Here is a 21,514-nt window from a genome sequence, read left to right on the forward strand (position 1 = left end):
TATTATTTAATAAATATCATATTATTGACTATAAAATTATATTTGAAAAAAAATAATTTTATGAAATAGTATTTTTTTAAATATAAAAAAACTGTTATATTTTTAAAGTCATAATTTTAATAAATGGGTTTTTTAAAAACTAGTATAAAAAATCTAATTTATTAAATAGCTTTTTCACGAATTCCTGAAAGGAATACGTATATGCATTCTAAAAGTCTGTCCGTCTGTCCGTCTGTCTGTCCCACGAGGACATAGGTTCGAATCCAGGCTCCGCTACAAATTTTTTTTTGATTTTTTTTGGTTTTTTTCTTTTTTAAGTTAAGGAGATCGTATGGGAATGCTTTTGAAGCATTCTCAACTGTTTTTTTTATTTTTTTAAAATTTTTTTCCTTTTTAAGTTAAGGAATTCGTGTGGAAATGCTTTTAAAGCATTCTCAACTGGTTTGTATTTATTTTTTAAATAATTGCCATGATAAATATTTATTTTGTCTAACATCTCTAACTGTATTTGATTTTATAATAATGAAAATTATAAAATTTATATTTACTTTACTCGATTACTTGTTTTTAATTTATAATGAGCTAGGTGAATTGTTTTTTTACAATATTTATACTGTAGTAGTATATATACTAATAAATAATTTATATATTTAATTATAAATATATATTATAGACATATAATGTAATATAAACAATTGAACAATAAATTCATGTACTTTCAAAAAAATAAAAAATAAAAGTTTTTATAAAATCTAATCAATATATCAAAATGTTTTTAAATATTTTGTAATTAATGTTTTCATATGTCTAACAATGTTTATAGATATTTTGTTTATATGAATTAATTATTATATAAAAATAGTTTATGTTATGTTATATTGATACTAAATTTAATTTCATACAATCAGTATAAATATTATCAAATATAGTATCAATAATATATATATATACTAAATTATAGTTTACTTTAAATTTGCTGTATATTTTTTTTGTTTACTATAATATTAAATACAGTATTTATAATGATATTTTTTTTTGTTTTTTAATTATAATAAATTATAATTTAAACAACAAAAAATAGCGATACTTAAAAAATGAATATTTAATGTCACTAAACTTTTATTTTAGTAACATTTTAGACATTAATTGGTTATAAATATTACATAATTGCAACAATACATTACAAACTTTTAGACACATTAATGATTTGGTATTTATTTTAGCTAAATGTCAACACTTGATACTATAAATAAATTTTTTATATATAATGTTTTGTTTTATTTTTATTTATATCAACAACAAAAAATATATTTAATAGTTTAAAATAAATTTCTGACATAAATTATATATTCAAAACAATTTTTAATTGACATTGAATACAATAATTGCAATTTACAATTCACATAATGAAAAACAATAAATACAGTAATAATACTAATAATAAACAAATTAGCCATAAGTTTATTAAACTAAATTAAACTTAAAATAATAATAACTATAAAAAACATTATACTTAAAGCATAAATGACCGCATTATAAATTCATTATTATGTAATTTATTATAATTTTTTTTGTATTATGCAATTTGTATTAACTATTGTAATGTTTGTATTTTGTGGCAAAAAAACAATAAAACTAATATTTAACTATTTTTATTTATTTTTTTATTTTATAGTATTGTACTTATAATTTAATTTATTTTTTAATCAAGAAAAATTACTTAGATATTATAATTTTATTTAAAAAATAGATACAAACACATAAATATTACTTTAATATAAATTATATAAAAATATATTAGATTTTTATTATAATTATCTTAAAATATTATTATTTATTTATGTAGTCATCACAATAGTATTAAATACTTATAATATTTATTTCTAATAGTAAATTAATGTATATTTAATTTTGTATGGAGATTAAAATAACGCTATTAATGCACAATAAATTGCGAAAATAAAAACATTTTTTTTATTTAGATTATTATACAATAAATTTAGTGAATAATAAACATAACTTTTTTAAAAAAGAAAAATCATTTGTTTCTCACGCTTTGCTCTAATTATTTTAAAAATTTTGATTTTTTTTATTTAAAAAAACTAAATATTTTCATACGATATATGATAAATGTTTAACATATATAGTATATTATAAAAAAAAATTCAATATTCATTATACGGTAAATAAAAATATTCATAAGAAACCAGTGAAAGCCAGTATTAAACATAAATTATTTTTTTATTTTATTAATCACATTTAAAACTTTTATTACACATTTATATATATATTTATATATTTATCACATCATTATATTTGTTTTTGTTGCTGTTATTTTAAATAATCTAATTTAAGTAACTATTATAATTATAATATATAATATTTATGTTATTTAAAACATTTTAAAAAGAATTTACATAATTTTTTTATATAATTCATATAAATTATAATTTTCTAATTGTGAACATAAATTAATTAAAAAATTAGTTAATTAATAAATTTAACACTAAGTTATAATGATTATTAAGTAAATTAATTTTATTTATTTATATACATATAATGGTACAAAAATATTATTATTTTAAATAATTTCTATTTATGTTTTAATATATGTTATTTTATTGTAAATAATAATATAATTTACAGTAAAATTAAATTTAAATCATTTTTAAAAACAGTCTAATTCTTTAAATATAAATGTATTAAAATATAAACCAATAAAGACATTACAAATCATTAAATTTATTTGAATTTTATGTATATTATAGACTTTAGACAATAATATACATAAAATTCAAATAAATTTAATATAATTTATAGTAATTTATTTTTAAAAATGTTAAACAATTGTTTTTAAAATAAATCATTACTAATAAGTTTTTAAACTAATAAATAAATATTATTGTTATAACTTAGACACAGAAAAACTCATTTCCTATTCATTTGCATAAAGTTTATTGATTTATAATATATGACTTAGTTTTTTAAATGTCATTTAAATCATTAACATAGGTGTATAAGTTCAGTGTATCATTATTACCAAATTGATGTTTTATATGATTTTTTTTGGTGCTTATTGTTATTAACAGTAAACTTTGTGTTTTTTTCTAATGATAATAATGATAATAGACTTTAATTTTAATAATTATAATTTGCAAAATATTATTATTATTATTATCTAAATGTTAGTAGAGTTCACATGGATAACACATTTAACATAAACATTATTAAACTCTATATTAATAAATAAAAACATTAAATAAACTTAATATTTAATTACTTACTTATGAATTATTGAAATAGACTATAGTATGAATAGGTTAGCATGTTAAAACTATTATTATTATTTAATAATTTTAATAAATTTAATTATTTTATATTTTTTTGTTAATTAATAAATTATAAAAATTCATTAACATTTTGTTTGTCTAATTAGTTTATAAGTTAGTTATATTATTAGATACAGTATAAAAATGATTAAATACTATTAAAAAAATATTTTAAAACTATAGTTTATATAAAATAAAATAATAAAATATTATAAGTTCTACTTAATATTATTTTAACTAAAAAAATATTAATAATTTAAATAACTTTCATAAACTTTTAAATATTTATCTACTATATATCTATTGTTTTTATTTTAATAATATTTATTATAAAAAATATATATTTAATATATTATTTGGTAACAAAAATTACACGCTATGCACTGCTAATTAACATGAATTACAAAATAATAATAATAATTCAAACAAATAATATTTATTAATCAACAAATAATATTAATAATAATAAATAAAATAAATAATATGTAGATTCAGGTAAGGAAACAATGTTTTTACATTCAATTTATAAGAATTTTTTTTATATATAAATTAATTAATATACTGTATAAACACAACATTTATAAATTTATTGTATATTATATGATATTATATGTTATGTAAGATTAAGCTAAAAATTATGTGCCAAAAAAACAAACGACAATCTTTTTTTTTTTGAGAGTAATATCTATATAACCAGATATTTCAACCTCAATATTATATTCATTCAAACAAACAAACAAAATAACAAAATAATAATAAAATTATAAATGATTTGTTGTATGAAATTTCAATTTTATAGCATATGTTGTGTTAGTCTATTATAATATCTCTCTCTCTCTCTCTCTCTCTTAATTCTCTCTCTCTCTCTCTCTCTCTCTCTCTCTCTCTCTCTCTCTCTCTCTCTCTCTCTCTCTCTCTCTCTCTCTCTCTCTTAATTCTCTCTTAATTCTCTCTCTAATATTACGGTTCAGAGATTTTCAAAATAAATATCACAATAATATTGCGGTTGTCTCTTAAAAAAAGTGTCACTTGAAATAAGTTATTTCTAAGTGATAGTTGACATAACTTTTTTAAAAAAGACAATTGTGTCAGACATTTGGCTTTTAATTTTATGTTAATAGTGTTTGTTTGTTATGCATTATATATTACTTACTTTAAAAATTTATTATATATTTTTTTAATTTAAAAAAATCAGATTTTCCAATAAATAAAATCACAAATAAAAAATCATTAATTAATTTAATTTTTATTTTTTTATTTCGGGACAAATAATTTTGTGTATTTGAAAAAATGTAAACTTTTTGTTGTATAAATTTAAAAAAACTGTTGTTTGTAATCACAAAATTGAAAATGAAATGGAAAATAGCCAGAGTTTTGATCGTCAAATGGTTGGCAATATCGGTGGTCGGTTGCTGGCCATTCCAAGCGCCGCCGTTACCCCAACCACCGCTAGCCCCGCCACCGATACCGCCGATGCCACCGTTGCATATGTTTGAAGATCACTATATACGTGTAAGTCATGGTCCTCATATTGATCGCGGACTCACACATATGGCATCCCAAACTTCGGGTGCTTTTCAGCCCATAAACCAGAATCTGTTTTATTCAATGCCACCGCAAATGCTTTACTCGGCTGAGAGACCTTTACGGGAGAGGCCATCCCGTGAGAGACTCTACGACGACAATCGTTACGATTTGGGGATTACTCGTGAGTTTTCGACCAGATATAGCGCACGGGAACCGCAGCAGCCAATAATGAGAGTCCGCGAATCAAAGTATAGATATCGTAAACGTATGAAAAGTCAAAAACCGATTGACTCGTCGACTGAGACGACGTCCAGTGTTGATAACACCTATAATAGTGAAGTCAATTATGAAGAGATTCAGTCAACTAATAACAATAATAATAATAATAATAACAATTCACCCGCTAATGGTCAGCCTCCGCGTAGGTATAATGTCATCCATAGTAATAGTCGTCTTAAGTCTGGCAACAATCTGAACAACAATATACCCAATTCAGTCAACGATAAATTGGATCAGATATCGACAAAAAAAGTTGTCTTCGATGAAGACAATAATTACCGACGAAATAAAAGTGAAAACAGTGATAATGATAATAATATCAATAATAATAATAATAATAATAATAATCAGAAAACTGTTAATGATTTATATGAAAATAGTTCACAGAATATGGAAAAAACTAATATTAATGTAAAAAACAATAATATGAATAATAATAATAACATTCCGATCGAGATTACCAGCTATGATGTACAGTCACCCGACGGTGCCGTTACTCAGGTCACCGAAATGCTCTACGATGTGGCAAACAATCCGTTCAGACAGCCGTTTCCAACAATACCGCCATCACTGCCATCATCACCACCACCACCACCGCCGCCACCAATACTAACACATCCACTGACACCAGTAATACCGACATTTCTATCGCCAGTAGTGACACCAACTTTGATACCGATTACAACAGATCCGTCAATTATTACTCGGCATATGACAACTCATTTCCGAAATACTGGTGGCAATTCTTACGGACCAGAATTGACATCATTGCCACCATCATCATCATCATCGCCATCATCGCAGGCTATCAATACGGCAATGTCGGCAAAATATAACAGCTTTACCACAACAACTAGACAACCGACAACAACGCCAACAAAACAAATCTTGTGGAGCAGACAAATAGAACCGATAACTATGGTCTGGACTATTGAACCGACAGTAACAACAACCACACGTCCACCACCAACAACAACGACAATAACAACATCATTACCAATTGAATTGGCGTCAGAATATAATACTAGAAGATTAAGAAAGAAGATGAAGACATCGACTACTCATCGACCGATACCTATCTATAACAAGAGCAGCTCTCGGGGCAGTCAATCGGGAGGAGGGCTCAGCGGGGCTGCCATTGCCGGCATAGTTATCGGCTCTATGGTCTCTATTGTACTGTTGGCCGGTATTATTACTATTATTATTGTATATTATAATTATCTAATAATTTTTTTATATAGTTTTTATGTTAATATATTATTTTGTTGGTTGAATGATTGATTGATTGATTGATTGATTGATAGGTGCATCACTGTTTGTAATGTATAGAAAGCCTTTTAGACCATCAATAAGTCACATAATATCGGCTACGCCACCACCACCACCAGTACCAGTGCCAGTACCACCACCAGGATCATCGGGGTCACCAACAAATGAGCCAAATTTGCATACATCAAGAGTATGATTTATTTTGTTTTTTTTATTAACAACTAATTTATCAGATTTTTATTTTATAAATTTTTTTAAAAAGTAATTAAGGTTAAAGTTTTTTATATTTAAAAAAAATCAATGAGAAGTTTACAAATAATAACATCAAATTTTAATATATTATTAATATAACTATTAGGATTTGTAAACCAACAATATATTCAACGATAATTATATGTTACTTTTACCAACAACAACAAAAAAACAAAACAAAATAATTGCATTAATATTTCAATTTTTATTTATAAAATAATAATAATTATTATTATTATGTATTACTATTATCAGATTAGGACGACTAAAAAATAATATTTTCTCTAAACTTTTTTTTTATTGAATTTTTTCTTTTTTTAAGAAATGCTTTCAAAAATGTTTTTCAATGAATATATTATATTTTTTTTATAAATAAATATATATATATATTAGTTATTTGTTATATATATATAATTAAATCATGATTTTTTGCGTGACTCTCACATTCAGGTGCATCGATGGCATGCAAGAAGACATAGGAGATCATAGGGTTGTCGTCTCTTTGTTGGGGATTATTATTATTATTATTGTTGTTGTCTTCACCACCGATTTGGTTGGCTTTCAATTTTTTATTGTCATTGTTTTGTTTTTTTTAAAGAAATTCATTTGTATCATACATTTATAAATTTTATATAATATTTTTGTTGTCTTCAAAATGCACAGTCATATCACATAATATCGGTTGACTAATAATGTGTTTAATTAGTGATTCAGTTATTCTCAGGTGAATTAAATAAATTTTTTTACCTTAGATAATAACAATAATTTTTTTTTTAATATTGCATATAATATAATACAATATATTTTACATGTATATTTAGATTGTTATATATTAAATATAAATACACATAAAAAGATATATAATATGAATAAAATCTGCTCTAATTTTTGTTTAGAGTGAAAATAATAATATTTTTTTATTATTAATAAAAATAAGGGTTTAATTAATTTAAATTTTACATATTATTTAACATTGGGTTGGCTTCACATAATTTTTTTAAACTAATGTAAAATATGTAATATATTTAAGATTATTTTTTTGCTAACAATAATTTTTTATTTTATAATATGTTATATATATATATACTGGTATTATTAAAATAAATCAATGGATGATTGCATCAAAATAATTATTGTAGAAATGCTTTCAATTAATCGGATCTCACTTTATTAATATATATGATAAGTTAGATTAATAACTAACTAATTTATAGGTATATAATAAAAATAATAATTTTTTAGGTTTATAATTATTGAACTATATTTATATATATTTTTAGTTTTTTGCAAAATTAAATTTTATTGATTCAACAACAACAACAACAACAACAAAAATAATATAATACAATATTACAAAAAATATATAATAATACAATTTATACAAAAAATTATAATACAAAATTTATTATACAATAAAATTGTGTAAATATTTAGTGTTCAAAAATGTTTTCCCTTTTAAATATTATATTACAATTAAAATTACAAAATCAATGAATTCGTATTTATAATATTTATATATATTTTATATTGATTATGATAAATGGTGTATATATATCTTGGACAGTATGGTTGTATTTGGTTGGCCATCAAGAGCATGGTATTAAGTTCCTACCGGTGTTTTATAAATTACAGTAAGAAACTCAATACCATAGCTCATGATTAAGAAAATAAAACCAACATTTTTTATGATTTCGCATCCATTTCCCTAATATATATATACAATAAAATTACAAAATTTGTATCATATAGTCTAATATTAATTAAAAATGACCTGTATATATATAACAAAATTTTTATATATATATAAAACATGTTATATAAACGACAAAATGTTGTGCTAATGTTTTTTTATTAGAAAACTTTCTCAAGATATATATATTTTATGTGACAAATAAATATTCAGTACATTAGTATTATTAATATATGGGACGCGCTTTTGAATATCAAATATTTCACCTCTAAATACACCTTTTAGGGGGAATTAATAGGGGGATTAGTTTATATGTATAATACTGTATATATATACTGTATATAGTGTACTGTATATATATACAGCATTGTAGGGCCCTTTCAGTTTCAAATGTGTGTTTTATTGTTCAAATGTAAAGGTATTTCCGTAAAAAAGTATAAGAAATAAAATAAAATAAAAAAAAAAGTTTGATATATTATATTAAAAGTAAAGGGAGACAGAAATGAAAGGAAAGCCTACAATCTGTGAGAGAAAGAGAGGAATAGGGATAGAGAAGGATAAGGAGAGAGAGAGAGAGAGAGAGAGAGAGAGAGAGAGAGAGGAAGAGATATGTCGGTCGGCCTATTTTCGGGACAAACACTTTCTTTGATCACTTACTAAACCATATGACCAACTATTATATAAACACAGACATAGTCAGCAAAATAAAAAAATACATTTATAGGAGTCTACACACGTTTGTAGACCATGGGATTTCAGACAAATTTTATTTTGGCAAATACTAAATATTGAATATAAATTTATAAATTATATCAAATATATACCAATTATTATTACTCACTTGTTTTATGTTTAATATTTACAGTTATAATGTTTTATAGTTTGGATTCAAAAATAGGATTTGAATTTTACTTATAAACTTTTTTTTGAAATATCAAAAATTTTCTTAATGTATAAAATATTATATTTATAAACAACAACAAAATTAATAATAGTAACTAAAAATTTAGTTTACATTAATAATATTTGTTTTACATAGTACTGTGTATTTTTTGACACTTAATTTCATTACATCAATATATTTAATAATAATTTTTATGATTAACTATGTTATTTAAAGGATAAATAATATAAAATTATTAAATAAATTATATGAAAAAAATTGTATAATACCTGTATTAATATTTATATTAAAAAATAATAACGATACTTGAAATAAATAACAATCCATAGGTATTATCTAAAATTATTGAATATACAAAACAAAACAAAATTATTATTAAATTAATAGTAGTTTATATGTATAAATATTTATTATTATTATTACAATTTCTATCACGAGTACAAATTTCATATTATAAATTTTTGAAAAATTTATTAATACTTATTTAACTTAATAATAATAATACTCTATTTTGTAGATATTTTGCATTATAATAATTAAATAAATATTAAATAATTAATAAAATTGTTGCCATATAATATAGCAATTGAAATGACATACGTTTGTTGATATATACTGTATATATATATAATGATAGCCAATGTTTTTTTGATAACACCAGCAAAAATTGGACTCAATTTTGTCTTTAAAAAACTGTTTTTTTGTTGTTTATATTGTGTGTCTGTTTTGTTTGTTTGTAGAAAATTGTGGCGAAAAAAATTAAGTGAAAAACAAGTTATATAAGAGTTTTTTTGCACAACACATAACCAACAAAAAACAAAAAATATATAAGTTTTATAAAAAAAATAATAATAGATAACTAACTACTGTGTGTTATATTATATAAGTTTTTTTGTGTATATGTTTGTCGACAACAAATCTAAGGTTAATGTTTGATATAACATATATATATATATATATTTAAAAAATCTTATTTGAAATAAAATAAATCTAAGAGACATTAAAATATACTGACAAAACAACTCTTTATATATAATTAAATTATAAAACAAATAAAATAAATTTCTAATTAATACTAAAATAATAATAAAAATAATAATGTTTGTTATTATAAATAAAATTGGATGATAACAACATGTCGATGATAACAGTGTATATAATAAATATCAAGTATATGTGTGCAATATTTAGTTAACTATGATATTATTATATATAAATATATATCATTGTTAACTAACTTATCGGACACACTTTGTAACAAAAAAAACAAATTGTACAGTAACTATAAAATAATATAATATGATTGGTAATAATACTTTTTTTCTGTAATAAAAAATAATACAATAAAAAATATATTACACACACAAAATGGTAAGTAAATGATTTGTCATTTGTTTGGCAAATAATACTAATACTATAAAAAGCGTATAAAAAAAGTTTATAACATTGTGTTGAATAAGTCAAAAGAGGAAAAGAAAAAAAAGAGATACTTAAATGTAATGGTAATGTCAAGAGAGAGTACTGTTTGGTTGTGTGGTTTGGGTGGACGGCCTGTATGGGTGCCAGTTATATATAAAGAGCCAGTCAAATGATCTTGAGCCGCGTATTTTTTGAATAACTTTTTAATGGTTAAAGATAATTTAATTCTGTAAAATACATTTAAGAATATCATATCGACCACACTTAATATACACACAATCACAAAACTAGGATGACCAGATATACAAAATATCGGGACCAACGAAAGACACTATGCTACAGGTCAAACTAAAATTGATAAATTTATTATGACAGGCAAAATTTGTAGTCAATAAATAATAGTTTTATATAAAAAAAAATCATCAAAATCGAATTGCTAGTTTTGTTTTTATGACTTGTTAAGTTTGTCATAAATCGTATTATATAAAATAGTGTAAAATAAAAATGACGTAATTTATGAATATTATATGTTTATTAGATGATATTTTCAAACATATTACTAATTCTAAAAACTAAATTTTAATATGTCGACTAGTTTTCGAAATATTCGAATTTTAATATAAATCACATTATTGTAATTTGATATTATAATTTATATTGAAATTCGATTCTTTCGAAAACGAGTCGAGTTATTAAAATTTTGTTTTCAGAATTAGTAATATATTTTCAAATATCATCTAAAAAATATATAATATTCATAAATAACGTCATTTTTATTTTAGACTATTTTATATAATATGATTTATGACAAACTTAATAAGCCATAAAAACAAAACTACCAATCCGATTTAGATGATTCTTTTTTTATATTAAACTATTATTTCTTAACTACAAATTTTCATAATCATAATAAATTTATCAATTTTAGTTTGACCTGTAGCATAGTGTCTTTCGTTGGTCCCGATATTTTGTATATCTGGTCATCCTAGTTTTGTGATTGTGTGTATATTAAGTGTGGTCGATATGATATTCTTAAATGTATTTTACAGAATTAAATTATCTCTAACCGTTTAAAAGTTATTCAAAAAATACGCGGCTCAAGATCATTTGACTGGCTCTTTATATATATATATATATATATATATATATATATATATATGTATGTATAGGTATACAAATAAGGCTATTTCAGGGACAATAGCCATATGACAATAAACACTATATATATATACCGTACAAACTACCAGTCCTTATGGTTATGAATAACTTGGCTTTTATGGACTTTAATGACCATTTAGTGAATAGACCCGATAGAGAGTCTTAATGGATAGGAGAGAGTCAACCACTCAATCCCTGTGCTCAACAATATATGACAACTGTTGAGTGAGAAATGTCATTAAAGTTATGTAATGTTATATTATATAACTTATATAACCGTATCTAATATTATATATATATATACCGTACAGTACTTTAATGTCATTTCTTAGATCTCATATACAATAAGTGTATTATACTTTGTATACATTATATTGAGATACAAATAATAAAAAACTTCACTAATATAGCAATCAATTTATGTCATGTCTTTTAACAACAACAATAAAAAACCGTATTTGAATTGAAAACTTTTTTTTTATTATTATTATTTAAACATAAAAATGATAATCAATTACAAGTGATATACAAATGATCTTTTATTTTATTTTTTGTTAAAACGTTGAGCTCAACAACAAAAAAATTTCTTTTGAGAAAAATACGGTTCAAAACCTAACTAAAAGTCTATTTAAAAAAAAAAACTGTTGAAAAACTTGTGATAATTTATAAAACTTTTTAGGCCTCAATCGGGTATTGTTTCAGAAAGTCCACTCGTGCCGGATGTTCGTCGGCCGGTCGGTTAATTGGTGTCCAAACGGGTTCGCCAACAAACAAACGGATCACTTTTATATAATCCTTAAAATACGGGTAATAATTATAATAATTATGAAATGTTATAATTTAAATTTAAAACATACGTTATGGTCGAGTGTGAATCGATGGTAAATACCGGCCGGAAGTATCAGTAGATCACCCTTTTGGACCAAAATGCGGATCCATTTGTCACGATTGTCTCTGACATCGAAATATCCGCTGCCATTCAAAATGAAACGAATTTCTTCGTCCGAATGGATGTGTTCCGTAAAGAATGACTTGATTTTTGCTAAATAGTTGTCCAAAGTTTTCGGTGACACTTCCAACTGATCTGAGTATGTATAGCCTCTATCCGTACGTATTTTAGACAACTTTCCTTCCGTTTCGTAATTGTCGGCATCGATCTGATCCCATATTTATCATCAGAACAAACAAGTTATGAATAAATAAATTTTAAAAATATATTTATTTTAAAAATTCAATTTTTTTACCTCAAAATATAAGACTCCAGTCTTTTGTTTCAACTCATCCAACGATACAAACTCTTTGGGCGACAAATGGCGTTCACTTCGTTGATCTTCGGCGTCATTATCATTCATATACCACGCATTTACCATCTCTTCTGAGTATTTATTTTGCAGTAATGACTTGTAATAATGAATATAATAATAATAATAATATTGTAAAAATTATATATATTTTTTAAGTACAAAAAAAAGTTTGGTATGATATCAGCTAAACATCGATTGATTAGTTAATACAGTAATAATAATAATAATAATAATAATGAATAGGAAATATGACATTGAATTCAATGTGAATGTATATATGATATATAAATATTAAAAAAAAATAATTATCAATAATATTAATTATATTAATAATATGTTAGGAAAAAAATCAGTCTATAAGTACATTATATTTATTTAATAAAAACAAGTTATTAATATTTTAACAGTAATTTAATTTATTGAAAAAAACTAGTTTATGTTAAAGTATTATAAAAAAAAATTTAAATACAAATTATATATACATATTATTAAAGCGATAAATATAATAAATTGTTTATATTTACAAAATTTGACCTACTTAATTTTTTTTTGCAAATCAATTATAATCAAGCTAAAAATTTATAATATATGAAATATACAATTTTTTAAAAAATAATAATATTAAAAAATTTTTACCTATTTTGTTGTAAACAAGTACAACAAATTTGTTTTTTAAATAATTTTAAACTTTTTTTTTATTTAATAATTTTATTTAATAAAATATGCAAGAATTTTTCAACATGTACAAAAATTATACATAGAGGTAGAGATATTCACATACATAGAGACCTCTACCTTAACATAGTTTGTTTGAAATGTTTGCAATAAACTCACTGTATATTTAAATTACAAGTTATAATACAATTTTTCAATGGTATTGACATATAATAAATACTGTAAATACAACACAAAAAAATAGTCACGTTTTTGTTGTCAACAATCAATTGAGTTATTTATTATTATTTAATATATTTATTATTACAATATATTTTATTCATTATTATTATTATTATTATTATTATTACTTAAACTTGTTTACAACTAAACAAACAAAACAAACACAAAAAATGCAAATCAATAGTAATTGAATTAATTAATTAATTAAATTGTTTTTTATTTAAAAATAATAATTATTATAATATATTATTATTTTGAAATAAAAAAATTTTGTTGTATTTTTAAATTGTTTGTTTGTGTCAATCAATTGATGGATCAATTGATTTGATTTTGAATTAATAATAATAAAAAAAGTAATGAAACGCATAAACGGCGACCAAATCTCCTTATTTGTCAACCAATTTCTCAGACGAAGAAATTATACGGTAAGTGACCACCGATATTGTTGCTGACCCGCGATATTTAATTTACCGATACTTTCTCCCACTCTATAGGACCATATGATAAAGCCGTCGTCGACGGCCAACAACAAACATAGACCAAACATTGTCGGCAGCGGCGGCGGTGGTGGCGGCGGTCATAACAAACAACGATCGGCTGATGTCAAGTGTAAGGAAAGCCTGGAAGAGATTGCACTCAACGGTGCATTGGTTAACGTGACCAGCGATGCCGATACTGTATCGCTGGCCCATTGGACCGGCGAAATGACTGCATCGGCCGAATCGGCTTACAAACACTTTCTCGACTTTGTCCAACAATATCGGACAAAGATCCGCTTCTTTGACCAGTTATCTCAGTTAGAATTTCCGCTATTTCTCTACATTTTTATCGAGCTGTTCGAGTGCGGACACAAAGTGTCGGGTATGTGTTGTTGTTATTGGTATTGTTGACCAATTGTGGTGATAATTGACTGATTGACTGATTGATTGATTTTTTTTCTGTACTTCACTTAAACAAATAGCCCGTCGTTTCTTTCGCGAACATAAAAATCGGTTCAAAGAGTCGACAGAATTGCAAACAATCGACTCAATGAACAAATCGTTGAATACTATGCTATTCGAGACCAGTCTTCACAGGTTTAAGACCAGTAAATATTTGATTAAAATATCCGATAAATGTTTGGAACAAATGAGAAAACATTTCAAAGTATTTATTATTTTTTTGTTTTCTGTTGTAAACAATAGTTGTATTAATTATTTCTCTAATATTCTTCTTCCTCTTTAAAGGAAACCAATGATCTCATAGTTATTCAGATTCTCAACAAATCATTTGAATTCAATATCCATTCAACACATAATCAAAACCAGTTGGAAGTGAGTGAAAAAAAACTGGAAAAGTGTTCACAATATATGGATACAGAATCGTTGTCCGTATCTGATGTTCAATTAAGTCAGACTCAGGGTAAAGATGTCCACGATTTTCTCCAGTGTATCGACAAATTGCGTAACAGTCCTCCGTGTCAGCCACCAATTCGCCGATATATTGTTGACGATGAAGATCTGTTGTGCGCCACAGTTAACGACGATATGAGTGCTTTGGCTCTTGGGTTCGGCGATTCACGTATTTATTTGAAAAGATTTGGACAACAATTCACGAGTGACCCGCGTTTCGAACTCAAAAGAGATAACTCGAAGATGGAGTTCAATCTTGTCGACTACAATGTCGAGGATCTATATATCGATAATAATAATAATAATGACGACGACGATGATGATAATGAAAACCAAAGTTCATTAACAAATATTTGTGATATGAATGGTGACGACGTCGTGGACAGTGAAACTTCATGTCGTACGCTTCGTGGCCATTGCGGATCAGTTTACGGACTGGCATTTTGTCCGCGTAGTGATATACTGTTGTCCTGTTCTAAGGATACAACCGTACGGGCCTGGGATGTCGTATCCGGTCATAACATATCTGTCTACAATTGTCATCAATCATCTGTTTGGGCCATAGATGCCGGTCTAATTGGCAACCAATTCTGTACTGCCGGTGACGAATGTGTAGCCTATATGTGGTCATTGGAACGGTCGCAACCCATCAGGATGTTTGTCACCAATTTTACGGCAATTCATTGTCTAAAATTTCATCCCAATTGCAAGTACATTGCTTTTGCCGAAAAAGATATTGTCCTCTGGGATACGGAACGAGCACAAGAAGTCAGAACCTATGTCGGACACGAAGCACCCGTTCATTGTCTATCGTTTTCGTTTTGTGGCCAATATATGGCATCGGCGGGCGAAGATCGCAAAGTAATTGTCTGGGATATCAATTCGGGTAAAGCACTTAAAGAATTGACCGGCCATTTGAATTCAGTCTATACGGTCTGCTTTGATCACAACAATACACTGTTGTCGTCATCCGGTGCCGATCAGACCCTTAGACTGTGGAACTTGAAAAACATTACTACCGGTAATAATAATAATGTGCCGCCAAATCTCAAGACATCGGCATCTGAATCAGCCGACAACACGTCGATACACAACAATAACACGTATTTATTTTTCAATTTCTTTTAAAATAAACACCATATCTATAAGTCGATTGTTATGTTTTTAATTTTATATAATAATTATGGTTTTTATCGTTTATCAGATCTAATGTCGATTCCGATCAATTCATGACATATAATATCAATGCAAATGTGATTTACTCGCAATTTATGCCAAGAAATTTGTTGTTAACAATTGGTAAAACAATTTAAATGAAAATTTAGTTGATCCCAATCAATCAATCAATCATTCATTCATTCATTGTTGTTATTCCTCCTTTAGTAAAATATTATATCTTTTTAATTTATTTGTTAAAATAATTCATTCATTGATTCAGTTTTTTTTATAAATTATTCTTCACATTATCATTTAGAAGATAATTATTAATAATAATTCAAACCATTAATTAAAAACATTAACTAATTAAAAAATAAAAATAAACAAAAATTATATTTATATGTTTTTTCCCCTAAATATACGGTTATCTCCTGACTCTTGCTCTTGACATTTGAAGTACTTTCTTCATCAGTGGTGCCACTTTAGGCTCTGTAGAAGAAGATTAATTATTTAAACAATCAATAGGTAATTGAATTAAAATAATAACAAATATATAAAGATTTATAATTTAAATGGTAATTACTTTCGGGAACAATCTTGACGAGATGATTGGATGAATAACCACCACCACTGCTACCACCGCCGCCACCACCACTTGATCCGGCAATGGGACGAACAAAACCTGATTTTTCTTGTTTGCGTAGTATTTCACGCGGAGTCTTAACATTCTCCGAGAACTGTGTTTGTCTAACTATTATTCGACACAATTATAAGGGTCAGTCAACCGGTACCTATCTATTTGTTTGGGGGGCAGCCATACCTGGTACTGCTTTTTCCTGTTTTCGTGATATAAATTTAGTAATATTCTTCAGCTTAGTCTCCCGTTCTTCGCCACACCTGATATATAAGTCACGCCAACTCTCCCGCGACGACCGCCGTTCGCATCCTTTGAACTCTTTTTTGCAAATTTCTTTCCAAAAGCCATCGGTTTCATCCATTATGTGCTGGTAATCAAAATCAATACAATTAGTATTTAGATTTACAGATTATCACTGAAACTGTCAATTACTGGATTGAGTCTCTCGAGTCGAGACAATTGTCTAACCGTACACTTCTTCAACAATTTTTGCAATAATTTTGTCTCAATAACAGGCATATCATAAATGTGATCGTAATTATCACTTAAGACATCGACACAAAGATTCTCCAAAGTGGCCACATGTGTAATGATTTTAGTTCGGGCGTTACCGGCAAACACAGCCGTCCGACCCTTTTTGCTCGACACGTTATAACTCAATGGATTGCCAGTGTTTGCCTTAACTGGCGATTGTTTGTTATGGTTGCGCCGGTTGGCCTCAACTCGTTCATCGATAACTTGTTTATTAGGCAATGGCTTATAGTCGGCCACCGGTAGACTCGATATTATGTCCATCGAATCCATTGATTTGCGTTCATGTTTTACCTTAACCGGCGAATAGTAATCTTTTGTCCGGCCATTCTTTACTGGACTGCTAACCGTTTCGTCAATGACTTCACGTTTGATATGTTTGTTGTTGTTGTGATGACTTTTATGGTTATGTTGTTTATGGTGATCACTTGAATCTGATTTTCGACTTTTCTTATGATTTCTGATACTAATCTCATCGTTAAGACCCAACAGTGTCTCAAATTCGGTTTTCGACCTATCATTTGATTCACTTTTACGATGACTGGACGACGACTTATGTTTCTTACGTTTTCTTTCACTATTTCTATCGTCGCTATGACTGCGCTTTGATTTCGATGACGACTTTGAGGTAGTTTCTGGTGGTGGCGGCGACGGCGTTGGTGGCGGAGGACTCCTGCGATCTTCTTCATCATCATCGTCGTCGTCATCGTCATAGTTATTAGTATCAATAATATCATCATCCTTGACGTCATCGCCCACGACATCATTGTCGTAGCGATCGCTGCGGGCGTCTTCATCGTCGTCGTCTTCTTCTTCTTCTTCATCATTATTATCATCATCTTCACCACCGGATGACTGCTGTTCCCGGTGTTGTTCCTCTTTGACGGCCGCCTTCCACGTGTAGCACAAAAGTTTGGCTGTTTTGCCGATATCGTTGTCGCCGCCGCTGTGCTCTTTGCTCAGTGTCCGTACAGTTTTGCCGATACCTGTTTGCTATAAAAAAAAATAAACAGACAAACAAACCGGTTATTATTATTATTATTTCCAATCACTGGTTTTGGCAGATGTTGTGTCACTTCCGAGAGTTGTTGTCCGCCAGCGGACACACTCTTATAAGACTTACAGCTAATAAGTCGATCGTTACGGGAATCTTCTGGAGCTTATGCAAGATGTGTAATGTCTGTACCAACAAAAAAAAACAAATCAAAGATAAATAAGTCACTACTAATAGATCCGGGAAACAGATAACAACTGATCCCTACCTTATCATAGGAGACTCCTTTGTCCAGCTTTTTCTTCAAGTGTTGAACTGTATCCACATATTTGCTCATTATTTTTATCAAACAATATATTATTATTTTATGATAAATATATTATTAATAAATTTGTTTTTAATAAGAAAAATAAATTATAAAACTATAATAATTAAAAAAAAAAAATAACAAATCAATCGGCAAATCACTAGTCGACCCAAATATACTGTATATATATGTATATAATAGTTATGAATATAAGAGAGAGATATTATGAACAGTATATTATGATATCATTTATTATTATTATTATTAAATTAAATCAAATAAACTAATCATTCAATTGATTCAATTGACTGACTGTCTGTCTGTCTGACTGTTCAGGTATTAGTAGTATAACGAACCGGTAGTCTAACTAAACTAAACGTTCAATTAGTTCAAACTAATACAGTCTACAGTAAATAATATATATATTTTAATGCCATACGGATTATTGCCAACAGTATTGTATTGAAATGTTTTTAATAAGTTATTTAGGTTTTTATAGTACACTAAACACAACACTAAACAACAAAAACAACTTTTTTTTCGTAACATTAATATCAATAATATTGTACTGTATTTACAGTATATATATATATTAATAAATATATATCGTTACATGTATTTAAAGGGAGAAGGTATTCAAGTAGTTGTTTTCAAATACAATATATATATATATTATATTACAAGGAGGGGCTGGGGGTTGCAATTAACACAATAAATTAGTAACGTTGTTTGTGTATATTGTTCACCAATCAGATGGCATTGCATTTTTGAAGTGCACTTTAAAAATATAATACATTTTTTTTGTTTTAGAAACAAATTACGCAACACTTTATGTATTACACATACATTTTAATTGTATTTAATTATTAAATGTTATATAATTATTATTAAAACAATACGTGTGTTGTAATTGAATTTGATATTTAAATTAATTGTTTTTTTTCTATCACTACGCACGTAACGCGTGTGTTTGCCAATTAATAAAAAAAGTTATCTAAACTTATATATTATAACATATTAAAAAAAATTTAATAATAATAAAGTTATAGATAAATAAATGACATTTTTTCCGAATAGTTTAAAAAATTAATATTCAAGAAAAAACTTTTTTTTTTAAAAACATAAAAACTTTACAATTATAAGGTCAGTTAGTTATTACGATTAGTATTGTTTTTTTTTGTAATATAAATTAATGTTGTATTTCTCGCCCCATATTATTATCCATTATTAAAAACTAATAAATCAACCTTGGTTAGATATTTATTTATTTTTTGTTTGTAAATCGGCTAAATAGAAAAAATTGAATATACATTTTGGCAATATTGCAAAATAGCATTTCGAAAAAAATGGTATTTTAATTTAAATTGAAATTTTCCATTTATGATTTTTGTTTGTAAAGATAACATTTTTTTTATCATTTATCATATTAAAAATTTTTAAAAATAAATAGTAATACAGTGAGATAAAAAATTATATACAAAAAATAACTACTTTATTAAATTTTCTATATAATGATACTTTTATGCCGGTATATATTAGAATAATTTTTATTATAACCCTGCTACAATATAACCATAATATTTTTTGTATCGATATATCGATTTATATTATTTTATTATTAATATTTTATGATTGATTGACATCAATGACAACTACTTTATCACTAATACTTTTTTTTATACAATACTGTAATTATTTTCTAGTTAATAGACATTATTATTATTATATATATATTATACTCTACTATAGTTTTTATTACAATTTTAAGTTTTTTTTAAACATATAATCTATAAATTTTGTTTATAAAGTTTTTTTTTAAAAAAAATAATAAATTTTAATAGTAATCATCATTTATTTGTCAATGAAATTTGATATAACATTTGATATGTTATTTTATACTCAAATAATTTCATATCGAAAAAAATGTGTGAAGTTTAGCACAATTTTTTTTTTGTTATCAAATTTTAAGGGAAAGGGATAACAAAAAAAAAAATCAAATAAACAATCAAAGGGTTGAAAATCAATTTCTGGTTTCTAAACATATGGACCGGCAGTTATCGGGTGAAACCATTGTGTCGGGTGTCACCAGAGACCAGACCCAGTTTCGGATGATCACAATAATGAGTGGGTCAACCATCTGGTACTTTAGGTCAGTAGTGAACAAAAATACTATACAACCCTATGATCACCACAACTACTACCAGTGCCCATACATACTGACGTATGGCTTTCGTATGCCATGAATGGGAGGGCTCTCTCTCTCTCTCTTTTTCATACAGTATTGTCAATACATTTTTATTAGTAGTTTTTAGTATACAGTCCATACATATTGTATGTGTTATATTGAGTTATACTTATACACTGACTGAGAGTGTGTTTTAAAAAACACTGTATACTGTAGTGAGCACTGGTATGTTGTTGTGTTGACTCAAGTGGTGGTTCACTCGCTTATACAGCAAAGCAAAGCA

At 25.9% G+C, this 21,514-nt stretch overlaps 5 protein-coding genes across 5 annotated transcripts; 3 read left to right on the forward strand and 2 right to left on the reverse strand.

Annotated features, from left to right (window-relative positions):
• The first annotated feature begins 4,679 nt into the window (after positions 1–4,679).
• Positions 4,680–5,550, forward strand: LOC128956058 (GATA zinc finger domain-containing protein 4-like). The gene is made up of 2 exons (XM_054301738.1): positions 4,680–5,436; positions 5,516–5,550. The coding sequence occupies exons 1-2, from the start codon at positions 4,680–4,682 to the stop codon at positions 5,548–5,550; spliced, it is 792 nt and encodes a 263-aa protein (XP_054157713.1).
• An 11-nt stretch (positions 5,551–5,561) lies between these two features.
• On the forward strand, positions 5,562–6,600 carry LOC128956059 (mucin-2-like). Its single transcript, XM_054301740.1, has 2 exons — positions 5,562–6,321; positions 6,440–6,600. The coding sequence occupies exons 1-2, from the start codon at positions 5,562–5,564 to the stop codon at positions 6,598–6,600; spliced, it is 921 nt and encodes a 306-aa protein (XP_054157715.1).
• Positions 6,601–12,353: 5,753 nt separating this feature from the next.
• On the reverse strand, positions 12,354–13,265 carry LOC128955258 (acireductone dioxygenase-like). The gene is made up of 3 exons (XM_054300907.1): positions 13,072–13,265; positions 12,685–12,984; positions 12,354–12,622 (listed from the first exon to the last, which is right to left on the reverse strand). The coding sequence occupies exons 1-3, from the start codon at positions 13,195–13,197 to the stop codon at positions 12,503–12,505; spliced, it is 546 nt and encodes a 181-aa protein (XP_054156882.1). The 5' UTR covers positions 13,198–13,265; the 3' UTR covers positions 12,354–12,502.
• A 1,117-nt stretch (positions 13,266–14,382) lies between these two features.
• On the forward strand, positions 14,383–16,793 carry LOC128955186 (TAF5-like RNA polymerase II p300/CBP-associated factor-associated factor 65 kDa subunit 5L). Its single transcript, XM_054300831.1, has 5 exons — positions 14,383–14,453; positions 14,523–14,889; positions 14,990–15,174; positions 15,255–16,522; positions 16,624–16,793. The coding sequence occupies exons 1-5, from the start codon at positions 14,385–14,387 to the stop codon at positions 16,730–16,732; spliced, it is 1,998 nt and encodes a 665-aa protein (XP_054156806.1). The 5' UTR covers positions 14,383–14,384; the 3' UTR covers positions 16,733–16,793.
• A 196-nt stretch (positions 16,794–16,989) lies between these two features.
• LOC128955210 (transcription elongation factor B polypeptide 3-like) lies at positions 16,990–19,092 on the reverse strand. The gene is made up of 6 exons (XM_054300858.1): positions 19,008–19,092; positions 18,869–18,925; positions 17,647–18,738; positions 17,398–17,581; positions 17,161–17,328; positions 16,990–17,066 (listed from the first exon to the last, which is right to left on the reverse strand). The coding sequence occupies exons 1-6, from the start codon at positions 19,074–19,076 to the stop codon at positions 17,002–17,004; spliced, it is 1,635 nt and encodes a 544-aa protein (XP_054156833.1). The 5' UTR covers positions 19,077–19,092; the 3' UTR covers positions 16,990–17,001.
• Positions 19,093–21,514: the final 2,422 nt, after the last annotated feature.

The sequence above is a fragment of the Oppia nitens genome, unplaced genomic scaffold, assembly GCF_028296485.1.
Source record: "Oppia nitens isolate AA-2021 unplaced genomic scaffold, nextdenovo-longstitch-racon4-pilon3 scaffold2_pilon_pilon_pilon, whole genome shotgun sequence".
Lineage (NCBI taxonomy): Eukaryota > Metazoa > Arthropoda > Arachnida > Sarcoptiformes > Oppiidae > Oppia > Oppia nitens.